At 44.7% G+C, this 18,403-nt stretch overlaps 1 protein-coding gene across 1 annotated transcript in view; it reads left to right on the forward strand.

Annotated features, from left to right (window-relative positions):
* LOC136626160 (alpha-2-macroglobulin-like) overlaps nucleotides 1-10,684 on the forward strand; it is a 93,564-nt gene extending 82,880 nt beyond the window's left edge. Inside the window, exons 33-37 of the mRNA XM_066600967.1 lie at nucleotides 1,215-1,283; nucleotides 3,228-3,330; nucleotides 4,647-4,688; nucleotides 6,760-6,894; nucleotides 10,504-10,684. Of these exons, the coding sequence (XP_066457064.1) occupies nucleotides 1,215-1,283; nucleotides 3,228-3,330; nucleotides 4,647-4,688; nucleotides 6,760-6,894; nucleotides 10,504-10,529 (375 nt within the window). The 3' untranslated portion in view covers nucleotides 10,530-10,684. The remainder of the gene's footprint in view (nucleotides 1-1,214; nucleotides 1,284-3,227; nucleotides 3,331-4,646; nucleotides 4,689-6,759; nucleotides 6,895-10,503) is intronic.
* Nucleotides 10,685-18,403: the final 7,719 nt, after the last annotated feature.

Below are 18,403 nucleotides of genomic sequence, written 5' to 3' on the forward strand. Positions count from 1 at the left end.
TGAAAACCCCTTTAATTCTAACCTTTATAATGAATCATTGCCCCTCATGCAACAACTCAGCTGGAAAACTGTAGTCCAAAGCAACCAACCAGATGTCAGCTTTGTTTATTTTGCGATGGCAAGGTTTGTCATAAAATAAATGATTGACTGCTATAGGCAACACGGATGACAAAGCCAACTTCACTATATTTTTCAAATTTGCTGTATATGAATATGGCTTCTTGGTGAAAGGAAAAAAAAGCCTTGTATTCATCAAGTGTAAGAACAGCTATGAAAGCACTTTTGTTATCAGTAGATAGCTCATCCATCTGTAAGAAGAAATCTAGGCATTGTCATCGGCTGTGCATCATATAGGGAAGGTGCAGGGAATCCCAGTGCACAGATGGCTAAGGAGTAATTCCAAAAGGTAAATGTGAGATCCAGGCCCAAAATGTGGATACAAACTTCTGTATTTATTCATTAAAAAGTTTCACTGTCAAAAAGTAGCTAAGCTCCTACATGTTTCAAGCATTACCGAGCTTCGTCATGGTACAGCTGTTCATAATCATGTTATAGTAAAGGGGATATTTAGTGTAATTTTGGCGCTGGATTTCACATATATCTTCTGAGATATTACTGTATGTTGAAGATTCAGGCTGCAGTTACACATACCACTATCTTCCTAATTTCATTGCCATTGTGTCTACTATTGAGGGCAAAATGATCCACATTGTGACAGGATTATTAAAAGGCTATTCCCATCATTGTTTTTCATAGCTGATATGTGAAATAATTGCTATGGCTACTGAACCACCCAGTCGGAGCCTACAGAAAGAGCTGAGCACTTAGCACAGCACCGTTTCTGTAGTTTTCATTGAAGTGAACGGGTGCGACAGAAACAGCATAACCTGCAGTGCTACGCTATTTGGGTATCGTGCCGTTTGCTATGCAGTACTCAATAGTGTAGTGCCACATTATCTTAGTAGCGTGCTAACAGAAGTTGTGTTAGCGCTGCTACAGCTGTATGATCATTCGCCCGTTTATAGATGACATTTGTCAGCTGTTTCATTGCAAATATGCTGTAATCTCACTTAAACCTTTAATTTGCTCCAAAATATGGTAACTAAATAGAAAAAAGTGATTCTGAAAAGCTTCGAAGATTTTTGGTCACTTATTGCTATTTGATGCCCTCCAAGAACTGACATTTACACAACATGTCCTCTTATTTTGCTTAGTTGAAGAAACATCCTCTAGTGGAAAGAACAGAAATGTCAGCGCAAAACCTCACCATATACCTGAAGAAGGTAAGACACAAATCCATCTTGTACAACAATTGGCCTTTTTATGGAAAATGTGATTGGAGTTTAATAAAATAAATCTGATTTAAAAAGAAAAAAGAACAGACATTCATCTCAGATATGTTTGAAAAGTGAGAGGACCATCATATCCAGCTTTTCATAAACGTTTCTCACAAACATATGAACAGTTTAAAGGGATCTGTCAGCTGGAAGATACTGTCCAAATCGGCGGCATCGTGGTATAGAGCAGGAGGAGCGGAGCAGATTGTATATATTTTTATGGGGAAATATTCAGTAGAACTTGTATTTTACTCATTACAACTTTTGCTTATTTTAAGCTGAACAGTCCAGCGGGTGGTGCTATCAGTGATTGATAGGTTCACAGTTCAGATATAACTATCAGTCACTGATAGGACCACCCACTGGGCTGTTCAGCTCAGAATGAGCAAAGGTGGAAATGAGTAAAATGCAAGTTACACTGAATCTTTCCTCATAAAACTATATACAATCTGCTCAGCTTCTCCTGTTTTATAACATGATGGATGCTGGCAGTTTGGACAACCTGTTCAAGCTGACAGACTCCTTTTTAAAGGGATGTGTCATCAGAAAATGACCTATTATGTAAATCTTATTTTTGTGTTAAAAATAAAACAAACATTACCAAAAATTCTTTAAAATGTGTTTATTTTTGGTTGCAATCTATATTTTAAAAAATCCTGCATTTTTCATACTGACCATAGAGTTTAAAGGAGATGTCCCGCGCCGAAACGGGTTTTTTTTTTTTTTAAACCCCCCCCCCGTTCGGCGCGAGACAACCCCGATGCAGGGGTTAAAAAAACCACCCGCACAGCGCTTACCTGAATCCCGGCGGTCCGGCGTCTTCATACTCACCTGCTGAAGATGGCCGCCGGGATCCTCTGTCTTCATGGACCGCAGGGCTTCTGTGCGGTCCATTGCCGATTCCAGCCTCCTGATTGGCTGGAATCGGCACGTGACGGGGCGGAGCTACACGGAGCTACACGGAGCCCCATAGAGAAGAGGAGAAGACCCGGACTGCGCAAGCGCGGCTAATTTGGCCATCGGAGGGCGAAAATTAGTCGGCACCATGGAGACGAGGACGCCAGCAACGGAGCAGGTAAGTATAAAACTTTTTATAACTTCTGTATGGCTCATAATTAATGCACAATGTACATTACAAAGTGCATTATTATGGCCATACAGAGGTGTATAGACCCACTGAACTGGAATATGGTTTTCTCCAGCGGGCTTCAGGGTATTCTGCAGCTTCCTAATTGTGTAGAAGTAGTATGCGCACACTGACCAGGTCAAACACAAGGTATCAGTCTCATGCTCAACATGGCTCTCCTGGGAGGAACATCCAGACAGGGCCTTTTATTGAAAAAGTATAACACCTGCCCTTTATGGGCGTTTAACAGATTACATCAGTAACATATATATATTCTTATTCGCTGGGTTATATAGAATTCCCCGCCTCCCCCTCTCCCCAACTCTCTCAAGTAGAAGCCTTTGTCTTTAACATGTGTCCGAATCTGAAAGTGAAAGTAGGTATCCCTTTGTTGGAGAAGGTCCTGTGTGGGGGATGGGGAGGGACTGGGAAAACACTCAATATTGAATACAGGTATATATATATATATATATATATATTCAGCTAACATTATACCACACATCTTTCTCCATGCCATTGTCCGGCAACTACCATGATGAAATTGTGTGGCCATTACACTCCACAGAGCTAAAAGTCATTACAATAACATAATACATTTGGTTTATATAAATCAATAGACATTTTATACTAATTATCATGTCTACTACACCACTTGCTGCCTCGGGACATCTCCTTTAATACTAGTCTGTCACTTCCTCTAGTTAATAGATCAGCCTCTCCTATACATGAAGATATTTTATTCATTCTGTTTGGCTCTTTTGCAGCTCACTCATGACTCTGTAAGCCTTGCCTTTGCTATGGAACGGGAAGCTCATGTAGAGAATCTGCAGCCTGCCAATGTTAGGATTTATGATTACTATGATCCAGGTATGTGCAAATATACAGCAATTCAATCATATGCAGACAGAGCAAATGGTAGCTTGACATTTAAAGTGTTATCGTAGCTCCACACCAACGTACTACAATGCTGTAAATGGAGTATTCACAATGTACTAGTCATATTAACGATTGATACATGGGACTTCCAAGCATTCTGTTCACCTGTTTAAATGATTTCAATAGACTCTTTTGTAATTTTAATAGCCTTGTGTGGTCCAGAGTGTTAAGGCAGCAGAAATGCAGTACTAAGCTCTTGCTCACGACCTTAAGGTTGCGAGTTTAATCTCTGCAGGGTTCAGGTAGCCGGCTCAAGGTTGACTCAGCCTTTAATCCTTCTGAGGTTGGTAAAATGAGTACCCTGCTTAGTGGAGGTGATAAATTACCTGAAAGCGATGTGGAGTAAGTTGGAGCTATATAAATACCAAGATTTTGTTTATTTTTACTATTAAACTGGCGGTTTCATTTTGGTATACACTTGTGAAAAGTACCTTTTACAGCCAGAGCCTGTCTATCAGAGCCTTATACTGGATGGCCATTTCATTAGACACACCGGACCTTTCACTATTGGAGTTTGCTTGTATGAAAATTGTACGTGTGACCCCTGAAGTGCAGCATAAAATCCAGTGACAATATTCAGTGGATCAGTTTCAGTGTGAATTCATATTAGAATGGGAAAACTCAGCAATCTGAGCGACTTTGAATGAGGCCGGATCATCGGCGCTAGAGTAATCTAGTTTCATCAGCAGACAGCAACAAATGATAATGTGTGTTAGATATAATGTATATTGGGAGGTGTGAGGTACATGAAACATTATATGTGGTCTACGGCTGCGTTAATGTTAGACATACCACTGGCAGAAAGGACAATTGTCCTGGGATCTCAACCATTTAGGGGTTTCTCACTCCATCCCCAATCTAAATGTCTGTTATACCATACTGAATTTAAATCAAGATGCTGGCTGTAGTACTTTTAATTGGGTTTATATGGCGCTACTATGGGTTTCTTTTCTGGCATTATTAGACACTTTATATGTGCATGTAATGTGTGCATTGTGTTTGCTGTACTTTTATTGATACTGAATGGCTGCATTACTTAGGCAGAGTATAGCACAATTGTGTGGAGATTTTTATGGCACGTCTACTTATATTCTCCCATCCAAAGAATAGAGGGGGCCTTCATGCAGGAGTTACCACTAATCATCATCCTTGTCCTATTGCAGGTCTTCTCGCAAAGACTAGTTATTTTGACCTATATCCCTCTATCAGTCCACTGCTGAGTTATTAATTATATGTTTCTATTCCAGAGGAGTATTCTGTGGGCGATTATAATGCCCCCTGCTATTCAGGTAAGAAATGACTCCTGATCTTGTCTTTGGGTATGTCATCAGAGGTCTAATATTTTTTTTCCTAAGACTATTTATCAATAATATAACTAGTAACTCTTCCTTTAGTCCCATTCCCTCTGCCTCTTGGAACTGAGAGACACTTTTGAGTGTTATGATAGTTCAACTCCAATGTAAAAGGAAAAGTCCACTTATTGTCAAGCTTTTCAAAAATAGTCTGCTAGCCTAAATTTATATTAGTTTCCCAATTGTGAAAAGCAGGATATTATATCATATGGGTTTTTAATACAGTAATAAGACAAACCCACGTGGCTTTCACCAAAGATGACTAACTAAGATATAATATAATGCGGAATTAAAGGTGTATTTTGAAGAGTGAATATTATTCCAAGTTTTCAGCCATTTGGCAGACAGATATAGCTGAGTGCTATGCTTGGCTGTTTTTGTCAGTCCCATTGAAATGAATGGAGCTGCTTTTGCTGTGATGTGACAGAAATAGAGAGGAACATAGAGCCCCCTCGGGATTGGTGGGGTTCAGACCCTTACCAGTCTATCAGCTTTTCCCTATCCAGCAGATGGGTGAAAACTTGGAAAACTTGGAAAAATTTTTACTCTCTCGGAAATACCCTTTTTCAAACTTAGATGAAGAAATGTGAATCAAAACCAAAATTTCTGTAAGCCCTACTTTTGAGCTATGATAAGAAGAATAAGAGCTGTAGAAAAAGTAGCAAGAAAAAGGTAAACTGCAAGAAAAAGAGGTGGGTTGTAGAATGAAATGAAAGAGGATAAGAAAGCAATGGGTTAAAGGGAATCTGTCACTTACTTTTAGCACTACGAGCTAAGCTTATGGGCTGAAAGTAGGTGACCAGGGAGTACGAGAATGTAAGATACTTAGCTTGCCTGTCGCTCCCCTGGTGTCAGCACTGGAAGCCACAGCTCAATACATTGAGCGACGCACTAAGTAGTCCGTCTATGACATAGTCCGACAAGCTCAGACGGGTATTGGTTTTGCAAAAATCACACCAAAAACATAATATGACTGCTAAGTATGAATACAGTTTAACAATTCTATTTTCATAGTACAGATCAACTGGAAATCAGTGTGCTGTCATATACAGTTCTGTCATGTGCATGAAGCCTTAAAGGAGTTGTTGTATGAAACATATTGTTTATAGTTAAATCCAGACCATTATTATAAATATTTTTTTGCTTTTACATCTATTAAATAAAATCTCTCTATCCCCAGATATTCCATGTTAGAATAGCGCCACCTGTTTCCATTGTGTCCACCTCAGTAAATGTTCCATCTGCTCAGTCTTGCTTCCCTTTCTGCTCTGGTATGTTGAGGGATCTCTGCTGCAGGAAGCGGCTGCCTCTGAAGTAGCTGCATTGCCTCTGATGTCAGAAGAGATGCCGAGCCAGTGATAAGAGAGGAGACAGAGTTACTGCTGAGAAGTAACAATGAGTAGGTGTGACCACCGGAGAAAATTTAGTGAGGCGGACTGGACACAGAAAAGCTCTTCAACAGAAACTGAAGATGGAGCTATTTTGACATCAATCTGCGGCTAGAAACAGTAGATGGTGCTATTCTGATATTAGTCCAGAAATATTTGGGGATAGAAACATTTTTTTAATAAGTGTAAATACAAAAATATTTATAATTATGGGCTTGATTTAACTACAAACTATACTTTTCATAGGACAACCCCTTTAACCCTTTTTAAATCTGGCCATTTTTCTCAGTTTTCCATGGATGTTATCTCATCCCTGCACTGCAAGACCTATAACTTTATTTTTGCATTGACAGAGCGGTGTGAGGGACAAGTTGTGTTTTTGTTTTTATTCCCCCCCCCCCCCCCCCACGCAGCTGCTTAGACACTGTGGTCAGCATTGATCGAAGCATCTAAGCAGTTAAACGGCTCTTGCTTACAAATATTAGCAGTGTAAAACATATTTACTCCACAGGCCACTGACATTCATATGCAACATTGGTTATTATTAAAGGGTAAATGAAATAGAGGCAGAAACCATAATATTGTAATTGCTAAATTATTAATGATTTGTCCATGTTCAGTCGTAGCTCACTGTGCAATGTCTGCTACCGAGAGAGAGGATTGTGGATTCCCAAGTATATCAAAGGATCAATGTGAACAGAAAGACTGCTGCTTCGACAACAGCATCCCTGGAACCAAATGGTGTTTCTATCACGGTATGACTTAACATTTAACCTCGTTTGTATCCTTCACACTGTGGAGCAATGTGATATGTTCCTGTTTATCATATAAGAACATTTTATAGTACTTTTATGTAGGACATTCTGTAATTAGGTGTTTGTTAAAAGGCTTTTCTGCTTTAGGAAACCCATTTTTAAGTATCCTATTAGGGAATTCCTAGGTGTCCCCAGTTCCAAATTGATGCTGACTTTATTTGATGAAATCTGACAATCCCGATCTCTACTGTAAATATTTTTGGTATAGTCTTTTAACTTTTTCAAATGAGCTTTATTGGGTAGCAATTCCTTTGGTGATCACTGTAGCGCCCATATCATAAAACCTTTGTGACATCCAGGCAATCTGTGGTCTGAAATGGTTCAAAAACATTTAAAGTAAATATCTGGATTTCCAGATTCATCGCAAATAAAAAAAAGTTTGCATTAATTTGGAAGTGTATGGAGTTTCTCACACTTACTCATTGTCAAAAATAATAATCAAACACCTAGAAGGAGTTGTCGGAATCGAATGAAACTTTCTATGTGTAATTGTAATGTTGATGAAAGTAAGTGGTTACAATATCAGAGCAAAAGGACAGTTTACTTTGGAAAACTGAACCCTTGAAGGGAGGCTTTAGTAAGATGTGATACGGGTGGACATGGATGTATACAGGTTCCGTATGGCATCCTACGGCATATTGGTCTACATTTCTTGTAACTGAGCTTCTAGGTTATGCAAACTTGTAGGCTGTTAAAGCTCAGCTGCCATCCCAGATGGTCCAATACATGTTCTATTGGCGATAAATCTGGCAGGGCATAGACATGGTAGTGTTGTGGATAAATTCCTGTGACACCCTTGTGTGTGTGGCTGAGCATAATCCTGCTGGAAAATGCCTTTTGGAAGCCCTGCCATGAGAGGAATACATGTGGCTGCAGGATATTTTGAACATATTGCTATGCTACCCTTGTCCCTCGTACCACTACTGGGGTGACCGACTGGTCCACAGACCATCACACCAGCAGGGGAACAGTGCTCTGCTCCACAGCAAAGGCAGGATTGAAGCCATGAACACGGCCGTTGTCAGTGCCCAAACTAAGCATGGATGCATCGCTGAAGACAACCCAGTTCCACTCCGTAGCAGTCCATGTTCATCGTTCATGACAACACTGCATATGGGGAAGAAGGTGGAGGGGTGTCAAACACAGTGCATGCAATTGGCACCGTGAGATCAAATGTCCTTCAGCTAAGGGACCTGGAAATGGTTCCGACAGACACAGGTTGTCCTCCACCTGTCTCTGGATGGAGGGCAACAAAGCAGTTGGAGTTGCTCGTGCTTGTCAGACAATCCTCTCTACTGGTGGTCTCTTGAGGGTGTCCTGAGTCCAGTCACCTTATGTGCATGCCCTCAAGCATCCACTGGTCCCAACATCTCCTAACAGTCTGGTCAGAATGACCCAGGTGATGGGCAAATATGACCATCCATCTTCTCACATTCCAGTAATCTGTTCCTTCTCATTCTGTTAACTGGGCGAATACTCTTTGATTGTGTCGTAGAAGCGCCATGTTGTTAACAAGCTCTACACAAGTGGAAAAAGAGGTCCACTACACACAGGTAGCATCTGAGAGACTTTTTATAGGCCAAGGGTGGAACCACTTTTAGGGCCACAAGTGGCAAGACCATTCATCTAATCACACCATAACTCTAATTATTTGCCTATCTGTCTGAGATGTAACTGCATGCAGAGTTTTGCAGCAAAACGACAACTACTTCTAGGTGCTAGATTTTTTTTGACGAGTGTATGTTTATAGGTCAACTTTTATAACACTGTGGGGATAGATGCAGCTGCTCAGCTCTAGTCAAACTACTTATGGCCACTTGTCAGTGAGTATGTGAGTGCTTCTGTTAGTCTAATGTGCTGTGTGTGTAATATGTATAGTCAGCATGGATGTATGTAATGTAGCAGAGCTATGTCTGTGCTGCACATGTCATATAGCAGAGTTGTGTTTGTAACATGTGCATATCATGTAACAGAGCTATGTCTGTGCCACACATGTCATGTAGCAGAGTTGTGTTTGTAGCATGTGCATGTCATGTAGCCGAGCTGTGTCATTGATGCCCATATCATGTAGCAGAGCTGTGTCTGTGCCGCGCATGTCATGTAGCAAAGCTGTGTTTGTAACGTGCATGTCATGTAGCAGAGCTGTGTCTGTGATGCACATGTCATTTAGCAGAGCTAAGTCTCTGACGAGCATGTCATGTAGCAGAGCTGAGTTTGTAACTTGCACATGTACTGTGGCACAGCTGTGTCTGTCACGTGCATATAATGTAGCAAAGATGTGTTTGTACCATACACATGTCATGTCTGTCAGGCAAATGTAATGTGGCAGAGCTGTGTCTGTGATGCGCATGTCATGTAGCAGAGCTGTTTCTGTGCCGTGTATGCCATGTAGTAGAGCTGTGTCTGTCAGGCACATGGCATGTAGCACAGCTGTGTGTTTGTGTCACACGCTCATGTACCACAGCTGTGTGTGTGTGACATGTATGTAGCAGTCAGTGTGGTCAGGATGTGTCTGTAATGTGCTGTGTGTGTAATGTGTATAGTCAGCGTGAATGTATGTAATGTAGCAGAGCTGTGTCTGTGACGTGCATATAATGTAGCAGAGCTATGTTTGTACCATGCACATGTCATGTCTGTCAGGTGCATGTCATGTACCAAAGTTGTCTCTGTCAGGCACATGCCATGTAGTAGAGCTGTGTCCGTAACGCGCATGCCATGTAGCAGAGCTGTGTTTATCAGGCACATGACATGTAGCACAGCTGTGTGTGTAACATGCATGTAGTAGAGCGGTGGGGCGCATTACGCCGCCAGAAACACTGGTACTATAATTTCCCAATATTTACTATTCATTATATATTTCATGCATTGAAAAACCTGTTCCTATCACCTCCTAGTATACCTCTAAATAATACTGTCACCAAATAATGGTCACATACCAGTTTGGAAAACTGATAAGTCATTACAATGAAATTAACTGCAGTCAGAGTAGATAGCACCTGGGATCACTGGACTTGTCAGTTTTGTTTTGCTTTTGTATCCAACCTAGACCACCATGAAGACTTCTTCCAGCCACGACTTGTTTCTGCACACTCTCCCTGCTGCGGACATATTAAGTAATAGTGCCCCGCGCACTCATTCGACCAAATAAACTATTAATTGGGCCCCACTGTTGAACTTCCAGTAACCAGTAGAATATTATGGAACAGAACACTACTGGACTGAAGCTGCATGTTCTATGCATAGCATGAACTGAGTCCTCCCCATCCCTTGGAGATTGGGGAGGAGTCAGGTTATGCTGTACATAGTATGCAACATCCAGCAGCATAGTATTATACTCCACATGGTTTATCGGATGGGATGGAGGGGTGCGGGCTTCATAGCATTTGGTCTGCCTCCATTGGTGGCATGCCACTGGTGAGAACCTGTGCAGGACTCCCCATTCAAATAAAAATGACTAGTTAGATACCAGCTTGTGGAAAAAAAGTCTAGAATATTCCTGAAATATCTAATGAAGTTTTTCTCTGATCTACAAAATTCTTTTTTTCATAGGTTTTAAAAAGACAGAAAACCACTAATCAAGAATCAGTAACTACACATTACACCTGTGGCCTCTACTCTATGGAACAGAACATGACAAATGTATAAAGAGAGGAAGAGAGTCTGGTGATATAAACCATCAAAATGTGTCTTATAAAGAAACACTCAATAAAGTGAATGTGTCCTAACTGAAGTCTTGTCTTATGTCTGACTTTCTGTACTCGGAATAAGAAACAAATATAAATGTTCATTCTACAAAAATCAGTCAAGTATAAACCAAACGCTAGAAGACAGAGGAGGGGGAACTGTAGCGGTATCTCTACTACTGTGTCTGTATAAGACTATGCTGTGAGAATGAAGAAGGGAGATAATAACTGATAGGACAGAACTAGAGATGAGCGAGCACCAAAATTCTCGGGTGCTCGTTGCTCGAGTCGAACTTTCCGCAATGCTCGAGGGTTTGTTTCGAGTAACGAACCCCATTGAAGTCAATGGGCGACTCGAGCATTTTTGTATATCACCCATGCTCCGCTAAGGTTTTCATTGGTGAAAATCTGCAAAACCCATGAAAGTGATGAAAACGACACAAAAACGGATAGGGCAGGCGGGGGGCAACATGCTGGGCTGCATTTCAGGTTCCCAGGTCCCACTATTAAGCCACAATAGCGGCAAGAGTGCCCCCCCCCCCTAACAATTTTTACTTCGGACAAACCCTCATTAGTAAGCCACACCTTAGCAAAGCACCACACTACCTCCAACTAAGCACAAGCCTCTTCTCCTGGGTTACATGCTGCCCAACCGCCCCACACGACCCAGTGTCCACAGTGCACACCAAAGTGTCCCTTCAGCTGCCCTCATGCCACACGCTGGCCTCATAGCCACACCACCCTCATGTCTATTTATAAGTGCGTCTGCCATGAGGAGGAACCGGAGGCACACACTGCAGAGGGTTGGCAGGGCCAGGCAGCGACCCTCTTGAAAAGGGGCGTGGCAATAACTCACAATGCTGTACAGAAGCAATGAGAAATCCAATCCTGTGCCACCTCCGTCAGGAGCTGCAAACGTGGGCATAGCAATGGGGAATCCATGTGCCACACAGTATTCATTCTGTCAAGGTGTCGCATAGCTCAATCGACACTGCAAGGGGAAAGCCATCTGCGCTCTGCCCCCTACCCAAGTCAGTCAGTGTCTTTGTGCCAGACAGGTCAAACACCGCGATGGGAACTAAGTTTGCACCAACAGCATAGGTGGGTCCTAGGAAACCCAAGACGTGAACAAAAAATTGATCTGAGCGGCCAAACATAGCAGACTTGCACCGCGCCCACGACATAGGCCTCGGCCCACAGATTCAGCAATCCTAGGCAGGAAGCGGACTTTCACTGCACCCAGGACATAGGCCTCTGCACAAACCCTCAGCAATCGCGGGCCTACAGCGGACTCAAATGCTAGCGTAGCTGTGCATGTCTCATTAGCGCTGTATTGCTCCTGTAGTTTGTCCCAATGCAGTGCCCCGGATAGGAGAGCTAACGTCAGATTAAATACAGGTGAGCTTCGGCCCACATTGCATGCCCCAGTCTGACCGGGGTTTTTTATAAATAGTCACAGGCAGGTACAACTCCGCAATGGGAATTCCATGTGCACCCACAGCATGAGTGGCTCCCTGGAACCCACCGGCGGTACATAAATATATCCCATTGCAGTGCCCTGGACAGCAGAGCTAACATCAGATTAAATGCATGCAGGTGGGCTTCGGCCCACACTGCATGCCCCAGTCAGACTGGGGTTTTTTATAAGTATACACAGGCAGGTACAACTCCCTAATATGAAGTCCGTGTGGACCGACAGCATGGGTGGGTCCCAGGAAGCCACTGGCAGTACATAAATAAATCCCAATGCATTGCCCAGCACAGCTGAGCTAACGTCAGATTAAATGCAGATGGGCTTCGGCCCACACTGCATGCCCCAGCCTGAGCGGGATTTTTAATACATAGACACAGGCAGATACAAATCCCCTATGTGAAGTCCCTGTGGACCGACAGCATGGGTGGCTCCCTGGAACCCACCAGCGGTACATAAATATATCCCATTGCAGTGCCCTGGACAGCAGAGCTAACGTCAGATTAAATGCAGGTGGGCTTCAGCCCACACTGCATGCCCCAGTCAGACTGGGGTTTTTTATGAGTATACACAGGCAGGTGCATCTCCCTAATGTGAAGTCTGTGTGGACCGACAGCATGGGTGGGTCCCAGGAAGCCACCGGCGGTACATAAATAAATCCCATTGCAGTGCCCTGCACAGCTGAGGTAACGTCAGATAAAATACAGGTGGGCTTTGGCCCACACTGTATGCCCCAGTCAGACCGGGGTTTTTAATACATAGACACAGGCAGGTACTACTCACTAATGTGAAGTCCGTGTGGACCGACAGCATGGGTGGCTCCCTGGAACCCACCGGTGGTACAAAAATATATTCCATTGTAGTGCCCTGGGCAGCAGAGCTAACGTCAGATAAAACGCAGGTGGGCTTCGGCCCACACTGCATGCCCCAGTCAGACTGGGTTTTTTTATAAGTAGACACAGGCAGTTAGAGGAGGAGGACGGCAATGTTTTTGAGGCAGTACGTGTCCTGTCCCCGTGTCCGTGGTTATATGCACCTTCCTAGTGTCGCTGAAAAGTTGTCGCGCCTGGGGACCTAGTAGCGCAGCCTAGCCACCATCATGTCTTTGGGAAACCTCCGTTTCCACAACCCTGTAACATAGCAGTAGCAGCAGTATAGGCAGAGCCGAGAATTAGTAACATTTCAGTAGTAAGAGCATGGACAGACCCCTGTAACATTTCATTGGCAGCAGTGAGGACAGACCCCACTAAAATTTCATTTGCAGCAGTATACACAGACCCCAGTAACATTTCAGTAGTATAAGTATAGACAGACCCCACTAACAGTTCGGTAGTATAAGTCTAGACAGACCCCAGTAACATTTCAGTTCCAGCAGTGTAGACAGACCCCAGTAACATTTCAGTTCGAGCAGTATTGACAAACCCCAGTAACATTTCAGTAGTATCAGTTGCGACATGCCCCAGTCACATTTCAGTTCCAGCAGTGCAGACAGACCCCAGTAACATTAACGTAGAAGCAGTATGGGCAAAGCAGCAGATTCACATTTCCCTTGCAGCAGTGTAGGGAGAGCACAGCATTTGTAACATTTCAGTAGTAGCAGTATAGTCAGACCCCAGTAACAGTTACGTTGAAGCAGTATGGGCAAAGCAGCAGATAAACATTTCCCTGGCAGCAGTGTAGGGAGAGCAAAGTATTTGTAACATTTCAGTAGTAGCAGTATAGTCAGACCCCAGTAACATTTACGTAGAGGCAGTATGGGCAAAGCAGCAGATTTACATTTCCCTTGCAGCAGTGTAGAGAGAGCATAGTATTTGTAACATTTCAGTAGTAGCAGTATAGTCAGACCCCAGTAACATTTACGTAGAAGCAGTATGGGCAAAGCAGCAGATAAACATTCCCTGGCAGCAGTGTAGGGAGAGCATAGTATTGGTAAGATTTCAGTAGTAGCAGTATAGACAGGCCCCAGTAACATTAACGTAGAATTAGTATGGGCAGAGCCCACTATTAGTTACATTTTTGTTATAGCAGTATAGACATGCCCCAGTAACATTTCCATTGAAGCATTATGGGCAGAGCCCAGTATTAGTAAAATTACAGTAGTAACAGTATACACCAACCAAGGTAACATTTCAGGAGCAGAAGTATTGGCAGACCGAAGTAACATTTCTGTTGCTGAAGTATAGTCAGACCCTTGTAGCATTACTGTGGCAGAAGTATAGGTAGGCAGAACAGAGTTACATTTCTGTAGCAAAAGTGTAGGCCAACCCCAGACACAGTGGTGTACCATGAGTGCAGGCGAAGCCCATAAAAATTACTTGGATTACATTGTAGGCGAGGGCCCTAAAAATTGGTGTACCGACAGTACAAATGTACCCCAGAGAAATTGCCCATGCCCAACCCAGAGGGCAGGTGAAACCCAATAATTGCTTAGCGTACTGTGGCTTAATTTTTTAACTAGGCCTGGAGGCAGCCCAGTCTAAAAAACAATTGGTTCAGGTGGAAGTTTCAATGCTTTAATGAGAATTGAAACAGATAAATATTATTTAGAAAAGTTATATGAGTCTTTTGGCCCACAGAAAAATTGCCCATTCGCGGTGATTACGAGAGGTTTCAGGAGGAGGAGCCGGAGGAGGAGGACGAATATCATACACAGATTGACAAAGGTCTTTAGGTAGCACTGCTGTCCGCTGGTGGAGAAGAGAAGTCTGGGGAAATCCAGGCTTTGTTCATCTTTATGAGTGTAAGCCTGTCGGCACTGTCAGTTGACAGGCGGGTACGCTTGTCCGTGATGATTCCCCCAGCTGCACTAAACACCCTCTCTGACAGGACGCTATCCGCAGGGCAAGCCAACACCTCCAGGGCATACAGCGCGAGTTCGGGCCACATGTCCAGCTTTGACACCCAGTAGTTGTACAGAGCAGAAGCGTCACGGAGGACGGTGGTACGATCGGCTGCATACTCCCTCACCATCTTCTTACAGTGCTCCCTCCGACTCAGCCTGGACTGGGGAGGTGTGAGACAGTCTTGCTGGGGAGCCATAAAGCTGGCAAAGACCTTGGAGAGTGTTCCCCTGCCTGCGCTGAACATGCTGCCTGATCTCCGCGCCTCCCCTTCTACTTGGCCCTCGGAACTGCGCCTTCTGCCACTAGTGCTGTCAGATGGGAAGTTTACAATCAGTTTGTCCACCAGGGCCCTGTGGTATTGCATCACTCTCAAACCCCTTTCCTCTTCGGGAATGAGAGTGGAAAGGTTCTCCTTATACCGTGGGTCAAGCAGTGTGTACACCCAGTAATCCGTAGTGGCCAGAATGCGTCTAACACGAGGGTCACGAGAAAGGCATGCTAACATAAAGTCAGCCATGTGTGCCAGGGTACCTGTATGCAACATATGGCTGTCCTCACTAGGAAGATCACTTTGAGGAGCCTCCTCCTCCTCCTCAGGCCATACACGCTGAATGGATGAGAGGCAAGCAGCATGGGTACCCTCTGCAGTGGGCCCAGCTGTCTTTTCCTCCTCAGGCTCCTCCCCCTTCTCCTCCTCCACGTGCTGAGATATAGACATGAGGGTGCTCTGACTATCCAGCGACATACTGTCTTCCCCTGCCTCCGTTTCCGCCCGCAAAGCATCAGTCTTTATGCTTTGCAGGGAACTTCTCAACAGGCATAGCAGGGGAATGGTGACGCTGATGATTGCAGCATTGCCGCTCACCATCAGGGTGGACTCCTCAAAGTTTCCAAGGACCTGGCAGATATCTGCCATCCAGGCCCGCTCCTCTGTAAAGAATTGAGGAGGCTGACTCCCACTTCGCTGCCCATGTTGGAGTTGGTATTCCACTATAGCTCTACGCTGCTCATACAGCCGGGACAACATGTGAAGCGTAGAGTTCCACCGTGTGAGCATGTCGCAAAGCAGTCGATGCACTGGCAGATTAAACCGATGTTGCCGGGTGCGCAGGGTGGCAGCGTCCGTGTTGATCTTGTAGAAATGTGTGCTGACCCGGCGCACCTTGCCGAGGAGGTCTGACAAGTGTGGGTAGCCTTTTAGAAACCGCTGAACCACCAAATTAAAGACGTGGGCCAGGGATGGCAAGTGCGTGAGGCTGCCGAGCTGCAGAGCCGCCACCAGGTTACGGCCGTAGTCACACACGACCATGCCCGGTTGGAGGCTCAGTGGCGAAAGCCAGCCGTCGGTCTGCTCTGTCAGACCGTGCAACAGTTCGTGGGCCGTGTGCCTCTTCTCTCCTAAGCTGAGTAGTTTCAGCACGGCCTGCTGACGCTTGCCCACCGCTGTGCTGCCGCGCGACACCGACTGCTGGCTACGTGCTGCTGCTGACAAGTCTTAATTGCGAGACAGAGGTTGCGTTGGAGGAGGAGGAGGAGGAAGGTTTAGTGGAGGTGGCATACACCGCCGCAGATACCAGCACTGATCCGGGGCCTGCAATTCTGGGGGTGGGTAGTACATCAGCGGTCCAAGGCTCTGACTCGGTTCCAGCCTCCACTAAATTCACCCAATGTGCTGTCAGGGAGATATAGTGGCCCTGCCTGCCTGTGCTTGTCCACGTGTCCGTTGTTAAGTTGACCTTGCCAGTAACCGAGTTGGTGAGGGTGCGTACAATGTTGCGTGAGACGTGGTCGTGCAGGGCTGGGACGGCACACCGTGAAAAATAGTGGCGACTGGGGACAGAGTAGCGCGGGGCTGCCGCCACCATCATGTTTTTGAACACCTCAGTTTCCACCAGCCTGTAGGGGAGCATCTCCAGGCTGATCAATTTGGCTATGTGGACATTTAAAGCTTAAGCATGCGGGTGCGTGGCGGCGTATTTGCGCTTTCGCTCCAACGATTCTCTAAGCGACAGCTGGACGCTGCGCTGAGAGACATTGCTGGATGGGGCCGAGGACAGCCATCATATGTCTGCGCATGCTGGTGGTGGTGAGGCTGGTGGTGGGGGCTCCCCGGCTGATTTTGGCGCGACAAAGGTTGCACACCACTGTTCGTCGGTCGTCCGCCGTCTCAGTGAAAAACTGCCACAGCTTAGAACACCTTGGCCTCTGCACGGTGGCTTGGCGCGAGGGGGTGCTTTGGGAAACAGCTGGTGGATTATTTGCTCTTGCCCTGCCTCTACCCTTGGCCACCCCACTGCCTCTTCCAACCTGTCCTGCGGCTGCAATTGCCTCCCCCTCTGAAGACCTGTCCTCAGTTGGCTTATCACACCAGGTGGGGTCAGTCACCTCATCGTCCAGCGGCTCTTCCTCCGAATCCTCTGTGCGCTCCTCCCTCGGACTTACTGCCTTTACTACTACCTCACTGATAGACAACTGTGTCTCATCGTCATCGTCCTCCTCACCCACTGAAAGCTCTTGAGACAGTTGCCGGAAGTCCCCAGCCTCATCCCCCGAACCCCAGGAGCTTTCCAAAGGTTGGGCATCGGTCACGACAAACTCCTCCGGTGGGAGAGGAACCATTGCTGCCCAATCTGGGCAGGGGCCCGAGAACAGTTCCTGGGAGTCTGCCTTCTCTTTAGAATCTGTTATTTTCATGGAGTGAGGAGGCTGGGAGGAAGGAGGAGCAGCAGCCAGAGGATTCAGAGTTGCAGCAGTGGACGGCGTAGAAGACTGGGTGGTCGATAGATTGCTTGATGCACTTTCTGCCATCCACGACAATAGGAGAAATGATAAGAGCCAAACGATCCTGCTCCTTAGATGAGGATTACAAAAGAACCGAAGTAGAAATAACTAACAGGTTAAAAGAAAGAGGATACAAAAAAAGTCTCCTTGAAAAAACATCACGAAAAATGAAAAATAAACATAGAAATCAATTGTTAGAAGATTCACACAGTAAAAAGAAAAGTGAAGACAATCCATTAGTGTTTTCCACAAGGTTCAGCGAACAATTCTATAGCATCAAAAACATATTTGTAAAGTATTTGCCTGTACTAAACCAATACAAAATAACTAGAGATATTTTAGACAGAGGGGTAAGAGTAGTAGCTAAAAAAAGCAGAAATTTATACGATACTTTATCTCCCAGCTCTTTTTCCTCTAGTAAAATTAATACCAATAAAAACTGGTTAACACACAATGGATTTGTAAAATGTGGCAGTGCTAAATGCAGCACATGCAGATACGCACATAAATGCAATAGTTTCAGTGATAGCTCTGGTGACAAACATTTCCAGATAAAAGAATACATAAATTGTAATTCTTTCAACATAATCTACATAATAATATGTACAGAATGTAAACTCATGTACGTAGGCTGCACCATACGTAAGCTACGAACACGCATGACAGAACAT

Source organism: Eleutherodactylus coqui, chromosome 4 (genome assembly GCF_035609145.1).
Source record: "Eleutherodactylus coqui strain aEleCoq1 chromosome 4, aEleCoq1.hap1, whole genome shotgun sequence".
NCBI classification, from domain to species: domain Eukaryota; kingdom Metazoa; phylum Chordata; class Amphibia; order Anura; family Eleutherodactylidae; genus Eleutherodactylus; species Eleutherodactylus coqui.